Source organism: Triticum urartu, chromosome 1A, assembly GCF_056163025.1.
Source record: "Triticum urartu cultivar PI428250 chromosome 1A, HENAU_Tu73, whole genome shotgun sequence".
Taxonomy (NCBI): domain Eukaryota; kingdom Viridiplantae; phylum Streptophyta; class Magnoliopsida; order Poales; family Poaceae; genus Triticum; species Triticum urartu.
Window position 1 is genome coordinate 314,792,250 of NC_141873.1, and position 20,740 is coordinate 314,812,989.

The 20,740-nt window shown below is 42.7% G+C and overlaps 3 protein-coding genes across 3 annotated transcripts; 2 read left to right on the forward strand and 1 right to left on the reverse strand.

Annotated features, from left to right (window-relative positions):
* The first annotated feature begins 956 nt into the window (after window positions 1-956).
* Window positions 957-4,023, forward strand: LOC125506513 (acyl-UDP-N-acetylglucosamine O-acyltransferase). Its single transcript, XM_048671319.2, has 4 exons — window positions 957-2,875; window positions 3,146-3,370; window positions 3,458-3,577; window positions 3,681-4,023. Exons 1-4 carry the CDS (start codon window positions 1,721-1,723, stop codon window positions 3,738-3,740), a joined length of 1,560 nt encoding a protein of 519 aa, XP_048527276.1. The 5' UTR covers window positions 957-1,720; the 3' UTR covers window positions 3,741-4,023.
* A 1,254-nt stretch (window positions 4,024-5,277) lies between these two features.
* On the forward strand, window positions 5,278-8,459 carry GRXS17 (thioredoxin family protein). Its single transcript, XM_048671327.2, has 3 exons — window positions 5,278-5,647; window positions 6,123-6,197; window positions 7,043-8,459. Exons 1-3 carry the CDS (start codon window positions 5,468-5,470, stop codon window positions 8,255-8,257), a joined length of 1,470 nt encoding a protein of 489 aa, XP_048527284.1. The 5' UTR covers window positions 5,278-5,467; the 3' UTR covers window positions 8,258-8,459.
* A 666-nt stretch (window positions 8,460-9,125) lies between these two features.
* LOC125505962 (pentatricopeptide repeat-containing protein At4g21705, mitochondrial) lies at window positions 9,126-11,795 on the reverse strand. Its single transcript, XM_048670859.2, has 2 exons — window positions 11,408-11,795; window positions 9,126-10,453 (listed from the first exon to the last, which is right to left on the reverse strand). The coding sequence occupies exons 1-2, from the start codon at window positions 11,738-11,740 to the stop codon at window positions 9,251-9,253; spliced, it is 1,536 nt and encodes a 511-aa protein (XP_048526816.2). The 5' UTR covers window positions 11,741-11,795; the 3' UTR covers window positions 9,126-9,250.
* Window positions 11,796-20,740: the final 8,945 nt, after the last annotated feature.

The window sequence follows — 20,740 nt, forward strand, 5'->3', positions numbered from 1 at the left end:
CGTTGCTCAGAACATTACACACATGCAAAGAGGATTCACTTGCAGCAGATGGATATGGGCGATCTTTTAAAGCTTTACGTAAACCAAATGCTAGGTTACTATTAGCGACCACTGAGAGAAAAACTAGATGTTGCGCTGATAGATACACACGAGAATTAAGTCCAAATCAACGAAAAGCAAGTCCAAATCAAGGAGATGCAAGCTCAAGTCAATGAGATTAAGTCCAAATCAACGAAAAGCAAGTCCAAATCAAGGAGATGCAAGCTCAAGTCAATGAGATGCAAGCCCGGAGAAGAAAGTGTAAGATGCTTCAGCTTGCACTCCATTCGTCCCAAACTAAGTGAATCCTCTGCTGATCCAGAACATTACACATATGTTGTTGTAATGATTTAATCCATTCTCCCTTGGATCAGCAACAACATTTCTTCTTGTGGGAGCCATTGCAATTTTAAGCACTTAGTTATAGAAACTACTATTCCCTCCGTCCCAAAATAAGTGTTTTAACTTTGTACTAGCTCTAGTACAAATTTGTATTAAGCTCAAGACACTTGTTTTGGGACGGAGGGAGTATGTTCTTACTAATATGCACCTTGAATCAATAACAAAAGTTCTTACAGCTCGGCATTATATTTCGTATGTATCCTATATCAAGTTTAGAATTAAACATGTTATGAAAACATATGCCCAAATAAAAGCTTGTATACAAACATTTGAAAAGGAGTAAAATATTTTTCTTTTTTGAAAATCAAGATGTAGAGGATCTACGAGATGAAGAAATTTAATCTCCTAAAAATAACCTTTTTGAAATAAAGCATACGATTTGGATTTATTTAAAGGATACAAATTGGATTTATAGGATATGGAATTTGTGAACCCTCCCGCAAAAAAGAAGAAGAGGAATTTGTGAACCCGCCGGGTTTGGGTACAGCTACCTGCCCGTCCCGTTTTCTTTCACCCCGCCTTCCTCCATCAATCCAGAGTCCAGACACGCCACGCGCTTGCCTCCTTTTCCCCTCTCCTCGCGCACCTTCCCCTTCCTTGTCCACCACCCTCCAGACCAAACTTCCCCGTCCAAGCAAACAATCGAAAAAAAGGGAGGGCGAATTCCGCGCGCCGACGACCTCCCTCGCCGCCGTGTTGGCACTACATGGCCTCGTCGCCCTCGGCGCTCTTGTCCGACTGCCGCCTCCGCTCCTCCGCCGCCTCGCCGAGCACCGTCCGCAGCCTGCATCAGCCTCCTCCTCCTCCCCCGCCACAGCAGCCTCGACTCGTCGTCGTCCTCTGCTAGGTTTCTCGCCAGCCGCGCTTCCCCACCCCACCCCCCGGCGCGCCAATTTGGCGGGCGTCAGGAGTCTAGGGTTTGCTGCCTCCCGTGTTTGATTTGATGACTAGGGTTGGTGCCACCGGCGAGGAGTTCGCGCTGCTGGGCAGATTCCTCACGCTTGCTTCCATTCCCATGGCTGGAAAGATACGAATACGACCGTCCGTGTTAGGTTCTATTCGTGTACTACCAGTTACAGTCTCTTTTTGTTAAGAAGCTTGCAATCTTAGGGCTCGGGAGGAAACTAAGATCTCAAGTGCGGTGACTTTTTTTTGTGTGTGGAAACTTGAGAGAGTTTCAAAGAGGGAAAATCAGTGTTGGAGGTTGATTTGGAGGGATTTGTAAGCCAGAGAGGCGGAATAGAAGGGACTGGTGGTGGTAAATCGAGGGGATTTCACCATGGTGGGGAAGGATTTGGTGCTGCAAAGGAATGCTCCTGTGGATATCCGTGAGATTGCTGCCAAGGCCACGCTTCGGGAGGTGCGGCAGAATGGGCACACCTATGTGGAGCTCCGGCGCGTCGGGAAGCGCGTCATCTTCTTCTGCACCATCTGCCTCACCGAGTGCTTCAGCGACAATGTGCTGTTTGATCACCTCAAGGGGAATCTGCACTCACGGCGGTATGCCGAGGCCAAGGTCACCCTGTTTGGGCCCATGCCATGGCCGTTCAATGATGGTGTGCTCTTCTTCAACAACTCACGCGAGAATGATCCACTCTTGCTGGACTCAAGCTCGCATAACACCAGCGAACTTGCTCTGGTTCCCCATCCTGACTTTGCAGGGAATGGCACTGAGGTGACATCAAGGTTGAGAGATGGTTCGAGCTCCCACAATGGTGCAAAAGGCTCATTCAGTGGTGCAAATGGACGTCCGAATGGTAGATCTTCTGCCATAACTGAAGATAGTGCTCTGTCAAACCGCAGCGAAACCGATGGTCCGCTTGTTATTCCTAGCGTGTTGATAAAGGATGTTGTGTTGAATTTGCCTGTGCATCTCCTGGGTTATGGAAACATTGCGTACAAGATTGCTGAAACTAGCGAAGGTCGTAAGAAGATCAGCAAAATCTGGTGTGCTTGGGTAGGAGAAGAAGCCTCACAGGGCTCTGAGGCATGTACCATCTATGAACAATCTGGTTTTGCCATAGTCAACTTCTCTTATGCATATGAGTTGGGAAGGAAGTGGCCTTCTGAAGATCAGGACCTTCCCATCTCTGCTGGATCTTTCTTTGTCATTGATGAGGCTGGACATCGTGGAAAGCGAAGGAAGAAGTCGTTTTCTGATCAAGAAGCATCTTCAGAAGAGTCTAATGGCCATACCCATGACAGCAGAAGTCAAGCTATTGTTACTGGCTCCCCAACAGGTACCTCATGCAATCTTCAAGTCAGCCCCTTGTCCAGCAAGTCTATGAGGAGAGAGCTGAGGAAGCAGAAGCGACTTGCTGCTGAGAAAGTTTGTGATATTTGTGGGCGATCAATGCTTCCTGGAAAGGATGTAGCCACCTTGCTGAACTGCAGCACAGGAAACCTAGCTTGCAGCAGTAGAAACTCCAGTGGGGTTAGTAATTCCAAACACTTTCTGTTTCATTTAGGCAAAGCGAGCCCTAATTGCTTCTCTTTATAGAGGAAAAAACAGAAAGAAAATAAAATAAGAAAGTTAGGTCTTGAAAAAGTCTTTTGTGAGTAGAGACATAACTATGTTTAACTGTTATCTGAGATTCCTTAGTACAGTACAAACATATGCTGCTTTCTTTTCAAACAAATTTAGCTAGATAATTCCATCTTTAAATTCAAAGCCTTATGCTGTGACAACATGTTTTTTTTCCAGGCTTTTCATCTATTCCATACTTCATGCTTACTTCACTGGACAATTTTGTGCCAATACGAGGTGCTGGCTGATCAAATTGCAAAGATGGGAAAGAGCAAACGAGGAAGAAAGGCGAAAACAGCTCCAAAGAGCAAAATAATGTCCATCCTTTGCCCAGAATGTCAGGGTACAGGGATTCACGTCGAGGGAGATGAGCTCGAAAAGCCAACTATTTCGTTGTCTGAGGTTTGGAGGAGCACATGATCAGCTACTGTCTACACTTTGAGCTTTGTGTGAATAAGATGGTCCTGAAAACTGGATTTATTTTTGCAGATGTTTCGCTACAAGCTGAAGTCTATCGAAGCCCACAAGGCGTGGATGAAGACCCCTGAGGTGCTGGAGAACTGTTCCACTGGGCTCCATTTCCCTGCGGAACATCTGGAGAACGCCGAGGTATCATCAGTACACATTTAAGCTCCCTTTGTTTGCTGTTTTGCTGACGAGTCTACTTGGATCTGAACTCACCACAACCACATTCACATTCCCTTTGTTGCAGGAGCAGGTGATGCCACTGAAGTCACTTCCTTTCTTTGCAGCTGATGGATATATGGCATAATTCGTGGGTTAAGCTCATGGACCAGGCCTCGCTAACGCCAGAAATGAGCTATACTTTTCTGCCAGAGCCTTTGTAAATCTACTAGAACAGCTGTAAATAAGCATGCATGACTATACTGGGAACAGTGTATGCTAGAGATGCTGACATTTATTTTGCTTGTAATCGTGCTGTATCTATGATGTTTATGTTCGCAGACACGCCTGTCTGCCAACCAGGTACAATCCAGCAAAACTGCTAGACTGGGTTGTAGTAACCATAAACAATATACATGTTCCACTGCTCACGATCTTTATTTTGCTTGAGACATGGCCACATTATTTCTCCACTATCGCTTGGTGTATTCGTGTTGTCAACCTGGTTGTGTACAATATTGATGCTGATTTGAGGAGTGATTGTTCATAGGAAATTGGATCAACGGAAACTTATCCTAGTGCTGCTGCTTATCTGAATAGTAGTATCCATAAACAATATACATGTTGCACTGCTCACGATCTTTATTTTGTTTTAAGATGTGGTTAAAATGGCTACATAATTTCTGAACCATCGCTTCGTGTAATCATGTTGTCAAACTGCTTGTACAATGTTGATGATGTTGAGCTTGATTTGAGGAATGATTTTGTTCGTAGGATATTGAATCAATGGAAATTGATCCGAGTGATGCTTCTTATCTGATCGTGAATTTTTAGATACATGGCTTCTCACAAACGTTAGCTGAGAGGGGAATTCTTTGGCAAGTTTAGTTGGTAAGAGGCGGCAAAATCCTGCTCCTTTTTGCCGCAAAAGCTTTCTAACTAGAAAATGTGATGTATTTCTGTAAATACATACAACTAAACTAGCCACCTAAAATTATTGCGGTCCTTTTTCTCTGCTTTTCTATGCAATTTTTCAAAGAGTGCTAGCGAGAGAGGTTGAGAGATAGAACTTCATAACACTGATCTCCCTTCTAACTTTTCAAAGTAACATCCAGAGGAAAACAGGCCAAAGAGACAAAGGAAAACAAAAACAAAAGGCATGCGAGGTTGCCTGCGCCTTGGATCTCAGCGAGATAATGGTGTCATCAGGAAGCCGCCGCTCATCGTGGCGGCCTCACGTTGATCAGGAAGATAACGCAGTATTTCTACAAGAGCATCACCGATCCAAACCATCGAGCAAACTCACACAAACCTCAAGAGAATCAAACTGAAAAGAGTGAACGGAAGGTCAGGAGACCATCATCAGGCCCAGATCTGTTGGTGGAGGCAGCGTGTGGGATTCAGGAGAAGGGTTTTGTGGCAACTACTACTAGGGTTTCGTTTTTGGCCGCCCGAGGGCAGCTGAGAAATGCTTCGGATTTATATAGACTCGTCGGCCGGGGCGAGGGGAGGGGAGGGACCCCCGGACGGCGGCTGGACCCCGCCGCCGCAGCAGCCTCTGGCTTTTTGCCGGGCCGGCCGCGTGGGTCCGCGTCATCAGACCGATTCTTTTGTCTCTTGGGCCGTTAGCCCGCTCCGGCCAGGCCCAAACAGCCTAGGTCGGTCAGTTCCGGGCTTCCGGCCCCTTCTGGAATCTTCCGTCGCCGTCGCACCGCACGGGGCTGGAGAGGAAAACCCCAGGTCGCAACCCCTCGGCACGAGTCATCGTCCGTCGTCTCTCTCCCCGGATCGCCCCCGCTGGTAGCTACCATCTCAAGCGCTCTCGCCGTCGATTGCTGTTTTTTGGTGGGGAAGTGTGAGGGAGCGGAGGCGGCGATGGCGAGCGGCGGCGGGGCGGTGAGGGAGGTGGGGTCGAGGGCGGAGCTGGACGCGGCGGTCGGCGGCGCGCGGGCCGCCGCGGTGCACTTCTGGGCGGCCTGGTGCGAGGCCTCCAAGCAGATGGACGAGGTCTTCGCGCACCTCGCCGTCGACTTCCCCCACGCGCTCTTCCTCAGGGTACGCACGCGCTGCCTGCTGCACTCTGATTCCCCTCATGTAGTCGCGGTAGATTTGGGTTCGGGCCGGTTTCCGGTGGATCGTGATCCTTCGGCGGCGGTCTAGGCCCCTGGGTACAGATTCGCGGTTGGCGTTTAGGGTTCTGGCGCGTGATTCATGCTGCTGTCCAAGTTACTTTTTTCGCATGTTTGATTATTATTTATATTGTGATTATTCATGTTTATTTAGTTATTATGCGATGCGAGAAGCACTATCTGTAGTGTGTAGTTAACATGTGATGTGTATGCGGTTGATTAACTTGAATCCAGCCCCACTTGTGCTTGCAACGTTTCCCTCCCCACATTAGGTATGGGCTCATGAGATAACATATAATTATGATCCATTCTTTATCGTCTGCTAATGACACACCATTTTGTAATTTGGATATCTGAATCCTTTTCTTGTTTATCCTCGTCATGTTGGTAACTTCTGTCAGGTTGAGGCTGAAGAACAACCGGAAATTTCAGAGGCATATGGAGTTACAGCAGTGCCATACTTTGTTTTATGCAAGGTATTTACTGTTTACAGTTGTCATGCAACATGATTTGTTCATGCTAATAAACCTCTTTACATTGTTTGTACTTGATATCAAATCCTGGTAGGGTCACGGACTCACGGTACCCTTCTTCCTTGTTAAAGTTGAATTGCACGAGTTCTCTTGTCCAGTTTTAAAGGGAAAAAAATCAAGCATGTGCTCTGCCCTCATGATGAGGCGTGTGTTGATATTATTGTTAAGAATGATGTATTCTGCAAGCAATGACATAACTTATGTGTGCCCATGCCCCATATACTGTGGGATAATGAAGTTAGATACACACTCCTGCCTACCCTAAAGATTTTGCATGACTGTACTAGTTAATTGGTTCATCCTAGCATGGACGTCTGTTTCTTTTGGTACATGTCATTATAGTGTTGTATGGACAATGAAATGTTCTGTACGACTAGAACCAATCTAATGATATTGCGATGGGGCCTCATGAGGTCGGCGATGTCTTTGTTTGCTAGGCTAGTTAATCAGGGCTTCACTTGGCATTTTGTTGTTATCGTGAGATTCCTTTGTAATGCCAACCTATGTGTCACACAGCCTTGGGATGCTGTGTTTGCCCTGCACATATGTGAGGTTAGGCTGTGAAAAAGGTGATATTTGCTTAGCTCACTACTCCCTCCGTCTGAAAAAACTTGTCCCAAGCTTGTCTCAAATGGATGTATCTAGCACTAACTTGGTGCTAGATACATCCATTTGAGGGACAAGCTTTTTCGGACGGAGGGAGTATATTTTATCGAATGCTTTGGAAGTTTTCTATATTGCCTTCTTTGTAAGAGGTTGTCATCGGTTCATGGTTTATCTCTTTTCAGGAAGGCAAACCTGTTGATACCTTGGAGGGCGCAAACCCAGCCAGCCTGGCCAATAAGGTTGCAAAGTTAGCTGGGCCTGCCAATGTTGCTCAGTCTGCTGCACCTGCTAGCTTGGGGGTGGCTGCTGGGCCTGCTGTACTCGAAAAGGTCCAAGAAATGGCACGGCAAAATGGATCTTCTGCTGCTGAAAGTACACTGAAGAAGCGTTTGGAGCAGCTTGTCAACTCCCATCCTGTCATCTTATTTATGAAGGGAAATCCAGAAGAACCAAGGTGTGGTTTCAGCCGAAGGGTGGTTGACATTTTGAAGCAGGAAGGTGTTGAATTTGGGAGCTTTGACATCCTTACAGATAATGAAGTACGTGAAGGACTGAAGAAGTTCTCTAACTGGCCAACTTTTCCTCAGTTGTACTGCAAAGGTGAGCTGCTTGGTGGGTGTGATATTGTTATTGCCATGCATGAAAGTGGTGAACTGAAGGATGTGTTAAAGGAGCACAACATTCCTCTCACGCAACAAGGAAGCAAAATTGAGGAGCCAGTGATGTCTGAATCTGCAAATGAACAGAGTCCTGAGGCAATTGGGCTTACGGAAGCTCAGAAAGCTCGTTTGGAGAGCCTCACTAATTCTAACCCAGTGATGATATTTATCAAAGGTTCACCTGAGGAGCCCAAGTGTGGATTCAGTGGGAAGGTCGTTCATATTCTTAAGCAGGAGAAGATTCCTTTCTCAAGTTTTGACATTCTTTCAGATGATGAGGTTAGGCAAGGTCTAAAGGTTCTATCAAACTGGCCTAGTTACCCTCAGGTGTACATCAAGGGTGAACTGGTTGGTGGTTCGGACATAGTGATGGAGATGCATAAGAGTGGGGAACTGAAGAAGGTTCTGACTGAGAAAGGGATTATTCGGAAAGAGAGCCTAGAGGACCGACTCGAGGCCCTAATTTCCTCATCCCCAGTGATGCTGTTCATGAAGGGCAACCCAGATAATCCACGTTGCGGCTTTAGTTCGAAAGTGGTGAATGCCTTGAAAGGAGCAGGGATAAGCTTTGGGTCCTTTGACATTCTATCTGATGAGGAAGTTAGACAAGGTCTGAAGACATACTCGAACTGGCCCACCTTCCCCCAACTCTACTACAAATCAGAACTGATGGGGGGCTGTGACATTGTTCTCGAGCTGGAAAAGAGTGGAGAGCTGAAGTCCACTCTCTCGGAGTAGCGGATATTCTGGCGCTATATTGTCGTCGTCTTATGGTGTTTCTGAGCATCTGTCCTATATCGTATTGCTCTATTGATGGCATTGTTATGCCAATGTATTTCGTAGATCCATCTTTTAAACTTGGATATCGTAGTGCTACGTTTGCTTGAAATGTGACAGCTGCAGAAGAAATAACTTATAAGACCTCTTAAGTGGCCTGTTAGTCTTGTATTACCCCTTCATTTTTGCTGCCTTGGTTCAGGCTGGATGCTGGAGAACACAAGTATTAGCCATCATTTCACAGTTCAAAGACATATGATTCGTAAAGTTTATGAAGTGTTCGTGTATGCCCCTGCTAATATAATGTCATGGTTGTTCTCCAGGCCATGGTTGGTTTTGTTGGAAACTTTTCATACATTATGGTACGTTAAGTTAGATGCAAAATAGAAAGATGCTGCAGATACGCCATGCTGACCCTCCTCCCTTTAAATTCCATTTGATTGTCTTCTTAACATGTATTGTTGCACAGTTACATTTTCGCCAACATGCGACATGGTTTTTCCTGCGCGAACAGTAAAAATCCGAAAACAATAGACAAAACTTTTTTAAATGTGGTTGAACATCAACGTATGTTATAACCTGTAAAATTTCACTTACAAAAGACATCTGTGTACGCCGGTACACCACAAAAACAAAATTCAGGACTCAAAAAGACGCATTTGGAGCACTCACTTCTGTTTTTTCGGCTCAGACCACTATGGATACCTTTTTGTGGCGAAATTTTGCAGGATTTTAGAACACTTGTTGATGTTCGTCAGGAAAAAAAATCATTTTTTTACAATTTTATCAGAAATTGCTGTTCATGCGGGTGCACTATGCTACAAACCTGTGGAGAACTGGGCAGCAATTTGTTTATGGCAAGTTTCAGACTCGAGTAAAATATCAAATAAATTCCGGTAACTAACTAGATAAATTACATGGTGAAATAAGTTGGTCCTGAGAGTTGCAGTAAAATTATCCTGATGCCTTTGTTGAGCTTAGGGCTTCCTTCTCTGCATCTCCAGCCTTCTTTTCTTCTCTCATACGAGCCCTTGACAAAACGTCGGTCATATCTAAGTTCATAGGCATAGCAGCTTGCAGCAGTTGAATGAAAGTTTCAACATCCTTGAGATCACCTTCGTCTCCAAGATACTTGAGTATCATCTCAATCATCGCAGGCCTCGGGATCCAGCCGCTCCTCGGAGCGTAAACACAAAGGGCATTTTTTGTCAACTCATAGGCTTTCGCAGCATCACCTTTCTCAGCATAGCCGATTGCCACGATGGCCCAACTGCTCGAAGGAGGCATCTTTCCCTTCTTCAAGAAGTCATCCAGCAGCGCTTCGGCCTTGTCCAGCATGTCCTTCTGTCGGTATCCAGTGATCAAGACATTCGGAACATGGAAGTCGAATGTGTTTTCGCTCGACTCCCACTCTTTCAACAAGGCCTCAGCTTCTTCAATTTCATCAAGTCTCACAAGCATTGCAAGCATTGTAGTGTAGTCCTTATTAATATGCCTCTTGCAGTTTGACATTTGGAGTGCCCACAGCCTCTTCACCTCTGACTTGTCCCCCAGCTGGCCGTAGAGGGACATCAGGTGGTTGTAGGTATCTGAATCTTTTATGTCAATTTTTGCTTCTGCTTTCTTTAAGGCAGAGATTGCCTTCTCCCTTAGGTTGCCCTTAATGTAGTTGCTCGCCGCAACGGCATAGGTATTCCAATCGACTACAATTTGAGGCTCACACTCCATATCTTCCAGGGTGTTCTCCATCCCGAAAAAATCTGCCCGTGTGCCATAAGAGTTTATGCAAATTCTGTAGCTGAAGTTGTCAGGCATGATACCACTCCTTTTCATCTCTGCTATCACTGAAGGGACCTTCTCATGCTGTCCTATGTTAGTATAGAGGCCCATGAGGTTGTTGTAGGGGAGACTGCAGAACACAAAACCCAGCTCTTTCATCTTCTGAAAATGAGCCAAGGATTCATCAACCATGAGTTCTCGTGTGTAGCAGTTCAGGAGTGCACCGTAGGGTTTCTCCGTCTTATCTTTATCAGGCAGTTGATTGAAATAGGCTTCTGCTGCTCCGATTCCACGAACTTGACCGATCAAATCCAGGTGAACAGCATGATCCTTTGGCAAAAATCTGACATGACCCTTAGCACTCATCCATTCGGAGACCTGTGCAAAGTAAAGGTTTGGAAAGAAACTGATGAGGCATTTCAAGGGTATGCAAAATACCCCATAATTACTAGCGACAAACTATAGGGATTAGGCCTTGATTGGATTGTCGTTTCTAGCGCTTTTGCCCCTGTAAAATATACAGACCACGATCCGTCGTTTTGATTCTCAGGTGAAATTTGCACATGGCAGGTAAGATACACTTGGAAAACAAATACAGGTGTATAAAAACACACCGATTCCAAGCATGGCCTTATTATTATTTTATAAATACTTCAAGGGTTTAATGGCTTACATGCTGCAAACCCCTGGTTGCCATAGTTTGACGTTAACTCTAAACATGAATGCAGATGCAGGTTAACTGGCGCAGAAGTATTTTAACTACAGACCACATTGAGTTAAAAATAAAACACATGCCAGATTAAACTCCTCATTCCACTAAACTTCAAGTCTGTGACATACGGCAGATAAAAATAAATTGAACACGACATCCTCTTCTTTATACACCATGTGCTACTGTTCCGTACTCGGATCATCTAGTCATGCAAAGTCATAACTCATAACATCTAAGCAATGAGTCGAAAGGAAATCTTCCTTGCAGTTCTTTCAACGCCTCTTTGGATTGTAAGATTTTCATAGGTATTTTGGTTCTTAGAACTGGGTTGCCAAAATCCTACGTGATACATTCGATGTACCCAATTCCATATGAATCTCCACATGAACTTCCGTTTCCCCATTGAGAAGTCCAAGTATCCACGTGATTATGCAGCATGGTAACAATGAGAAACATATCGGGTCACCATCTCAGAAATGTCCTACTCGCATCTGTCAGTGGCAGGGAACTTCCCGCATTTCTCCGCAAGAGATAAAGGGGCGAAGAGAACCATGGGAAGCTACTGCCGCATTTCATCGAATAGCCGACGGGCAGCTAATGGGGCACGGGGAGGGTAGTACCTCGAGGGCCTGGCGGTGGCGGCGGCGCTTGCGGAGCTCTTTGACGATGCGCTCGAGCTCCACGGGGCGGAGGCGGTTGCGGGGCTTCTCCGCCCAGCGCTCGATCTCCGGCACCAGAAGCGTGTCCGGGTGGCCCAGCGGCCACAGCGTGGACTGCAGGCCCGGGGGTCGCCGCGGCGGCCTCTCGGCGCTGTTGGAGGGAGGAGAGGATGCGGCGCGCACAGGGAGGAGCAGAGGAGTGGGATTGTGGGGACGGACTCGGCCTTGGAGAAGCCTGCCGCGCCCCAAGTGGAGAAGGCGGCGCCCGGCGGCGAAGAGGGAAGAGGAGGCCATGGCTTGGGGTTTTTTCTTTCCCTTTGGCTACTTGGGTTTAAGGAAAGTTTGTTTGCTTCAGCATCAATAGGAGCGGTTTTACGTTTTACTAAAAAAATATCGCGTTTCTTCTTTTAGATGTCAACTTGACTAACTAACATAAAGAATGTTTTAAATTTCATAAATCATGGCGTGTATTGAGAAAATATTAAAGCCTGTCTCAATATACTACTTTAGTAATAGTAAAAAAAAAGATATGCATAAACCCTAAAAAGGGTTACACCTTGAAAATGGTTACATTTTAGGTATCATGATAAGAAGCACCGTAAAATTTGATCTTTGCCCAATATTGAGGTTTTCGGTTTGATGTGATGATTACTTTATGTCAACAATAAAAAGTGATCAAATATTTGAAAACTATGTAAACAAAGGCAAAACATGTGCATTTATCAGAAAATTAGATTGGGTTCTTTTTTCACAAAATAAGACATAAATTGTTTGGCATTACATGGATTGTGATAATACCATTGAAACCATTACTTTGTATGTTTTGTAGTCTAGTTTACTAGCTTAACACGTCTATAGCACATATGATATTATTTTTCAAACAAGCCATGATACTATAGTGCATTATCTCTTTTTACATTATTATTAAATACCAGCCTCTTGGTTCAAAAAGGCACTTCTTAGTGAGGTTTTCCGCATAATATCTATATGGTGGTGTGTGTAGTAAAAATTTATTGAGATTCATCAAGTTATTATAGTTTTCATCATTATAGTGTGTGTGTGTGACTAGGAAACGTGCGTGTCTGGTTATATGTGTGGCATGTGTGAGCTCACTTTTTTATGTGATATATAGATAGAGTAGAATTTACAATATATATTTTTGGAATCTATAACTCCCGAATAATGCTATATTTGGCAATCTCGTCCTGAACACCCTTGTTGTCGTTGGACCGCCCGCACATATCTTGGCGCACGCGAACTCGCCACGTCATCCCAGCGACTTGTTCGCGTCGAGGCGAAGTCTCCCGAACGCTCCCTACCCCCATCTGCCTCATCCATTTCTCCTGACTCTCCTCACACATCTTGTGTGTCGAGCACCTGAGCATGAGCTCGATCCCGAGTGACCCAGCCGCCTCTCCCTCCGACGTCTGGTGACCGTCGGCGAGCGTCGCGAGATTCCTTCTAAGCCACCCCATGCCACTCCTCTTTTCTCTTGCTCAGATATTCGTTGAGGGTGGTAGGGATGGCGACCTGCAGAGGCGGGCAGCTGATCCGTCTCCAATGTATCTATAATTTTTTATTGTTTCATGCTATTATATTATCTGTTTTGGATGTTTTATATGCATTAATATGCTATTTTATATGATTTTTGGGACTAACCTATTAACCTATAGTCCAGTGTCGGTTTCTGTTTTTTCCTTGTTTTAGAGTTTCGCAAAAAAGAAATACCAAACGGAGTCCAAACGGAATAAAACTTTCGCGATGATTTTTCTTGGACCAAAAGACACCGAGGAGAGTTGGAGTGCAAGTCAGAGGAGCCTCGAGGCGGCCACAAGGATGGAGCCCCCCCCCCCCCCCCCCCGACCTTGTGGGCCTCTCGTAGCTCCCCTGACCTAATTCTTCTGCCTATATATACTCTTATACCCCAAAAACATCCAGGAGAGCCATGAAACCACTTTTCCACCGTCGCAACCTTCTGTACCCATGAGACCCCATCTTGGGGCCTTTTTCGGCATCCTGCCGGAGGGGGAATCGATCACGGAGGGTTTCTACATCAACACCATTGCCTCTCCGATGAAGCGTGAGTAGTTTACTTCAGACCTACGGGTCCATAGCTAGTAGCTAGATGGCTTTTTCTCTCTCTTTGATTCTCAATACCATGTTCTCCTCGATGTTCTTGGAGATCTATTCGATGTAATACTCTTTTGCGGTGTGTTTGCCGAGATCCGATGAATTGTGGATTTATGATCAGCTTATCTATGAGTATTATTTGAATCTCCTCTAAATTCTTATATGCATGATTTGATATCTTTGTAAGTCTCTTCGAACTATCGATTTGGTTTGGCCAACTAGATCGGTTTTTCTTGCAATGAGAGAAGTGCTTAACTTTGGGTTCAATCTTATGATGTTCGATCCTAGTGACAGAAGGGGAACTGACACGTATTGTATTGTTTCCATCGAGGATAAAAAGATGGAGTTTTCATCATATTGATTGAGTTAATTCCTCTACATCATGTCATCTTGCTTAATGCGTTACTCCGTTCTTTATGAACTTAATACTCTAGATGCATGCTGGATAGCGGTCGATGTGTGGAGTAATAGTAGTAGATGCAGAATCGTTTCGGTCTACTTGACACGGACGTGATGCCTATATTCATGATCATTGCCTTAGATACCGTTATAACTTTGCGCTTTTCTATCAATTGCTCGGTAGTAATTTGTTCACCCACTGTAATAACTTCTATCTTGAGAGAAGCCTCTAGTGAAACCTATGGCCCCCGGGTCTATTTTCCATCATATAAGTTTCCGATCTACAATTCTAGTTTCATATTTTCTTTCTTTTGCAATCTTTTAATTTCCGTTCCATAAACCAAAAATACCAAAAATATTACTTTACCATTTATCCATCTCTATCAGATCTCACTTTGCGAATAACCATGAAGGGATCGACAACCCCTTTGTCACGTTGGTTGCAAGTTGGTGTTTGTTTGTGCAAGTATTCGGTGGCTTGTTGCGTAGTCTCCTACTGGATTGGTACCTTTGTTCTCCAAACTGAGGGAAATACTTATGCTACTTTGCTGCATCACCCTTTTAAGGGAAAAACCAACGCAAGCTCAAGAGGTAGCAAGAAGGATTTCTGGCGCCGTTGCCGAGGTGATCTACACCAAGCCAAGACATACCAAGTACCCATCATAAACTATCATCTCCTATTGATCCTAATGATATGCCTTTGTCTACTTTGATTGAAAACAATAATGAATCTATGGATGTGAATTTTGTTGGTATGAACAATTTTGGTAATAACGCGTATAGAGGTAATTTTAATCCTAGGTTGTTTCCTAGTAATTTCTCTAATAATTATGGTAATTCCTACAACAATTCTTATGGAAATTATAATAATATGCCCTCTGAATTTGAGAATAGTGTTAAAGAATTTATTAGTTTGCAAAAGAATTTCAATGCTTTGATTGAAGAAAATTTGCTTAAGATTGATGATTTGGCTAGGAACATGGATAGAATTTCTCTTGATGTTGATTCTTTGAAACTTAAATCTATTCCACCTAAGCATGATATCAATGAGTCTCTCAAAGACACAAGAATTTCCATTCATGAGTGCAAAGAAAGAACCGCTAAGATGCGTGCTAAGAAAGATTGGTTTATAAAAGCGTGTTCTTCTAGTTTTCGTGAAAATAATGATGAAGATCTAAAAGTGATTGATGTGAATCCTATTGAATATTTGTTTTCCAATGTAAATCTTGATAAATATGGGACTGGAGATGAGTCACCTTTAGCTAGAAGGTGTCCCAATGATTCAAAGTTTTTAGATCTTGATGCAAAATTTGATAAAAGTAGGATTAAAGAGGTCAAAACTTTAAGTAGCAATGAACCCACTCTTTTGGATTTCAAGGACTTAAATTATGATAATTGCTCTTTGATAGATTGTATTTCCTTGTTGCAATCCATGTTGAATTGTCCTCATGCTTATAATCAAAACAAAGCTTTTACTAAACACATCGTTGATGCTATGATGCAATCTAATAAAGAAAAACTTAATTTGGAAGTTTATATTCCTAGAAAACTTTATGATGAGTGGGAACCTACTATTAAAATTAAGATTAAAGATTAATAATGTTATGCTTTGTGTGATTTGGGTGCTAGTGTTTCCACGATTCCGAAAACTTTATGTGATGTGTTAGGTTTCCGTCAATTTGATGATTGTTTCTCAAATTTGCATCTTGTGGATTCCACTATTAAGAAACCTATGGGAAGAATTAATGATGTTCTTATTTTTGCAAATAGGGATTATGTGCCTGTAGATTTCATCGTTCTTGACATAGATTGCAATCCTACATGTCCTATTATTCTTGGTAGACCTTTCCTTAGAACGATTGCTGCAATTATTGATATGAAAGAAGGAAACATTAGATTTCAATTCCCATTAAAGAAAGGCATGGAACACTTTTCAAGAAAGAAAATTAAATCGCCTTATTAATCTATTATGAGAGCCACTTATGGATTGCATGCCAAAGATGATAATACTTAGATCTATTCGTGTTTTTATGCCTAGCTAGGGGCGTTAAACAATAGAGCTTGTTGGAAGGCAACCCAATTTTATTGTTTTTTCTTGCTTTTTAGGTCCTGTTTTGTTTTGAATAAATCATATAGCCTCTGGTTAGATGTGGTTTTGTGCTTTAATTAGTGTTTGTGCCAAGTAAGACCTTTGGGATAGCTTATGGTAATAGTTGATTTGATCCTGCTGAAAAACAGAAACTTTTGCTCCCAGGAGATTAGTTTCAATTTTTAACAGAAGCACAATAAAATACTGATTCTTTCTGAAGAGGACTAATAAACAAATTATCTAGGACTTCCTAATTTCTCAGAATTTTTGGAGTTACAGAAGTATTCGAAATCTCCAGATTACTACAAACTGTTCTGTTTTTGACAGATTCTATTTTTCGTGTGTTGTTTGCTTATTTTGATGCATCTATAGCTAGTATCAGGGGGGTATGAACCATGAAAAGGTAGGAATACAGTAGATATTACACCAATATAAATAAAGAATGAGTTCACAACAGTACCAAAAGTGGTGATTTATTTCCCTATACTAACGGAGCTTACGAGATTTTCTGTTGGAGTTTTGTGTTGTGAAGTTTTCAAGTTTTTGGTAAGGATTTGATGAGTTATGGAATAAGGAGTGACAAGAGCCTAAACTTGGGGATGCAAAAGGCACCCCAAGGTAATATTCAAGGATGTCAAAAAGCCTAAGCTTGGGGATGCCCCGGGAAGGTGCTACCTCTTGAGCATGTGTTGGTTTTCCCTTGAAGAGGAAAGGGAGATGCAACAAAGTAGCGTAACTATTTCCCTCAGTTTTTGAGAACCAAGGTCTCAATCCAGTAGGAGACTACACGCAAGTCGCCTAGTACCTGCACAAACAAACAAGAACCTCGCAACCAACGCGATAAAGGGGTTGTCAATCCCTTCACGGTCACTTACGAAAGTGAGATTTGATAGAGATAATAAGATGAATATTTTTGGTATTTTTGTTGTATAGATTGAAAAGTAAAGATTGCAAAATAAACGGCGACAGAAATAGCTAGTTGACGGGAAAATAATATGATGTAAAGTAGACCCGGGGGCCATAGGTTTCACTAGTGGCTTCTCTCGAGATAGCATATATTACGGTGGGTGAACAAATTACTGCCGAGCAATTGATAGAAAATCGCATAGTTATGAGAATATCTAGGCATGATCATGAACATAGGCATCACGTCCATGTCAAGTAGACCGAAACGATTCTGCATCTACTACTATTACTCCACACATCGATCGCTATCCAGCATACATCTAGAGTATTAAGTTCATAAGAACAGAGTAACACATTAGGCAAGATGACATGATGTAGAGGGATAAACTCAAGCAATATGATATAAACCCCATATTTTTATCCCCAATGGCAACAATACAATACGTGCCTTGCTGCCCCTGCTGTCACTGGGAAAGGACACCGCAAGATTGAACCCAAAGCTAAGCACTTCTCCTATTGCAAGAAAGATCAATCTAGTAGGCCAAACCAAACTGATAATTCGAAGAGACTTGAAAAGATATCAAATCATGCATATAAGAATTCAGAGAAGAATCAAATATTGTTCATAGATAATCTTAATCATAAACCCACAATTCATCGGATCTCGGCAAACACACCGCAAAAATAATTACATCAAATAGATCTCCAAGAACATCGAGGAGAACTTTGTATTGACATCCAAAGAGAGAGAAGAAGACATCTAGCTAATAACTATGGACCCGAAGGTTTGCGGTAAACTACTCACACATCATCGGAGAGGCTATGGTGTTGATGTATAAGCCCTCCATGATCGAATCCCCCTCCGGCAGATCGCCGGAAAAGGTCCCCAGATGGGATCTCACGGGTACAGAAGGTTGCGGCGGTGGAAAAGTGGTTTCATGGCTCCCCTGGATGTTTTCAGGGTATAAGAGTATATATAGGCAAAAGAAGTTGGTCGGTGGATCCACGAGGGTGGGGGCCGCGCCGCCCTACCTCGTGGTCGCCTCGTTGCTTCCTTGACCTCCACTCCAAGTCTCCTGGATTGCGTTTGTTCCAAAAAAGATCCTCGCGAAGGTTTCATTCTGTTTGGATTCCGTTTGATATTCCTTTTCTGCGAAACACTGAAATAGGCAAAAAAACAGCAATTTGCACTGGGCCTTCAGTTAATAGGTTAGTCCCCAAAATAATATAAAAGTGCATAATAAAGCCCATTAAACATCCAAAACAGATAATATAATAGCATGGAACAATAAAAAAACTATAGATACGCTGGAGACGTATCAAGCATCCCCAAGCTTAATTCCTGCTCGTCCTCGAGTAGGTAAATGATAAAAACAGAATTTTTGATGTGGAATGCTACCTAACATAATTTTCAATGTAATTCTCTTTATTGCGGCATGAATGTTTAAATCCAAAAGATTCTAGACAGAAGTCTAATATTGACATAAAAATAATAATACTTCAAGCATGCTAACCAAGCAATTATGTCTTATCAAAATAACATAGCCAGAGAAAGCTTATCCCTACAAAATCATATAGTTTGGCCATGCTTCATTTTCATCACACAAAATGCTCCCATCATGCACAACCCCGATGACAAGCCAAGCAACTGTTTCATACTTAGCCTTTTCAAACTTTTTCAACTTTCACGCAATATATGAGCGCGAGCCATGGACATAGCACTATGGGTGGAATAGAATATGATGATGGAGGTTGTGTGAGAAGACAAAAGGGGAGAAAGTCTCACATTGATGCGGCTAATCAACAGGCTATGGAGATGCCCATCAATTGATGTCAATGCAAGGAGTAGGGATTTGCATGCAATGGATGCACTAGAGCTATAAATATATGAAAGCTCAACAAAAGAAACTAAGTGGGTGTGCATCCAACTTGCTTGCTCATGAAGACCTAGGGAATTTTGAGGAAGCCCATCATTGGAATATACAAGCCAAGTTCTATAATGAAAAATTCCCACTAGTATATAAAAGTGACACAATAGGAGACTCTCTATCATGAAGATCACGCTGCTACTTTGAAGAACAAGTGTGGAAAAAGGATAGTAACATTGCCCCTTCTCTCTTTTTCTCTCATTTTTTCTTTGGGCCTTTTTCTCTTTTTTATGGCCTTTTTTTCGTCCGGAATCTCATCCTGACTTGTGGGGGAATCATAGTCTCCATCATCCTTTCCTCACATGGGACAATGCTCTAATAATGAAAATCATCACACTTTTATCTACTTACAACTAAAGAATTACAACTCGATACTTAGAACAAAATATGACTCTATGTGAATGCCTTCGTCGGTGTACCGGGATATGCAATGAATCAAGAGTGACATGTATAAAAGAATTATGAAGGTGGCTTTGCCACAAATACAATGTCAACTACATGATCATGCAAAGCAATATGACAATGATGGAGCGTGTCATAATAAACGGAATGGTAGAAAGTTGCATGGCAATATATCTCGGAATGGCTATGGAAATGCCATAATATGTAGGTATGGTGGCTGTTTTGAGGAAGATATAAGGAGGCTTATGTGTGATAGAACGTATCATATCACGGGGTTTGGATGCACCGGCGAAGTTTGCACCAACTCTCGAGGTGAGAAAGGGCAATGCACGGTACCGAAGAGGCTAGCAATGATGGAAGGGTGAGAGTGCGTATAATCCATGGACTCAACATTAGTCATAAAGAACTCATATACTTATTGCAAAAATCTACAAGTCATCAAAACCAACCACTACGTGCATGCTCCTAGGGGGATAGATTGGTAGGAAAAGACCATCGCTCGTCCCCGACCGCCACTCATAAGGAAAGCAATCAAAGAACACCCCATGCTTCAAATTTGTCACACAATGTTTACCATACGTGCATGCTACGGGACTTGCCAACTTCAACACAAGTATTTCTCAATTCCACAATTACTCAACTAGCACAACTCTAATATTACCACCTTTATATCTCAAAACAACTATCAAGAATCAAACTTCTCATAGTATTTAATGCACTCTATATGAAAGTTTTTATTATACCCAAAGCAAATTAATGCACTCTATCAAGAATCATATTAGGTCTAATTTCATAACCAAAGCAAATTACCATGTTGTTCTAAAAGACTCTCAAATTAATATAAGTGAAGCATGAGAGATCAATAATTTCTATAAAATAAAACCACCACCATGCTCTACAAAGATATAGGTGAAGCATTAGAGCAAAATTATCTAGCTCAAAAGATATAAGTGAAGCACATAGAGTATTCTAATAAATTCCGATTCATGTGTGTCTATACAAAAGGTGTGTACAGGAAGGATGATTGTGGTAAACTAAAAAGCAAAGACTCAAATCATACAGGACGCTCCAAGCAAAACACATATCATGTGGTGAATAAAAATATAGCCTCAAGTAAAGTTATCGATAGATGAAGACGAAAGAGGGGATGCCTTCTGGGGCATCCCCAAGATTAGGCTTTTGGTTGTCCTTGGATTTTACCTTGGGTTACCTTGGGCATCCCCAAGCTTAGGCTCTTGCCCCTCTTTGTTCCGAAATCCATCAAATCTTTACCCCAAAACTTGAAAACTTCTCAACACAAAACTCAACAGAAAATATCATGACCTCCGTTAGTATAAGAAAACAAACCACCACTTTAATGTACTGTAATGAAATAATTATTTATTTATATTGGTGTTAAACCTACTGTATTCCAACTTCTCTATGGTTCATACCCCCCGA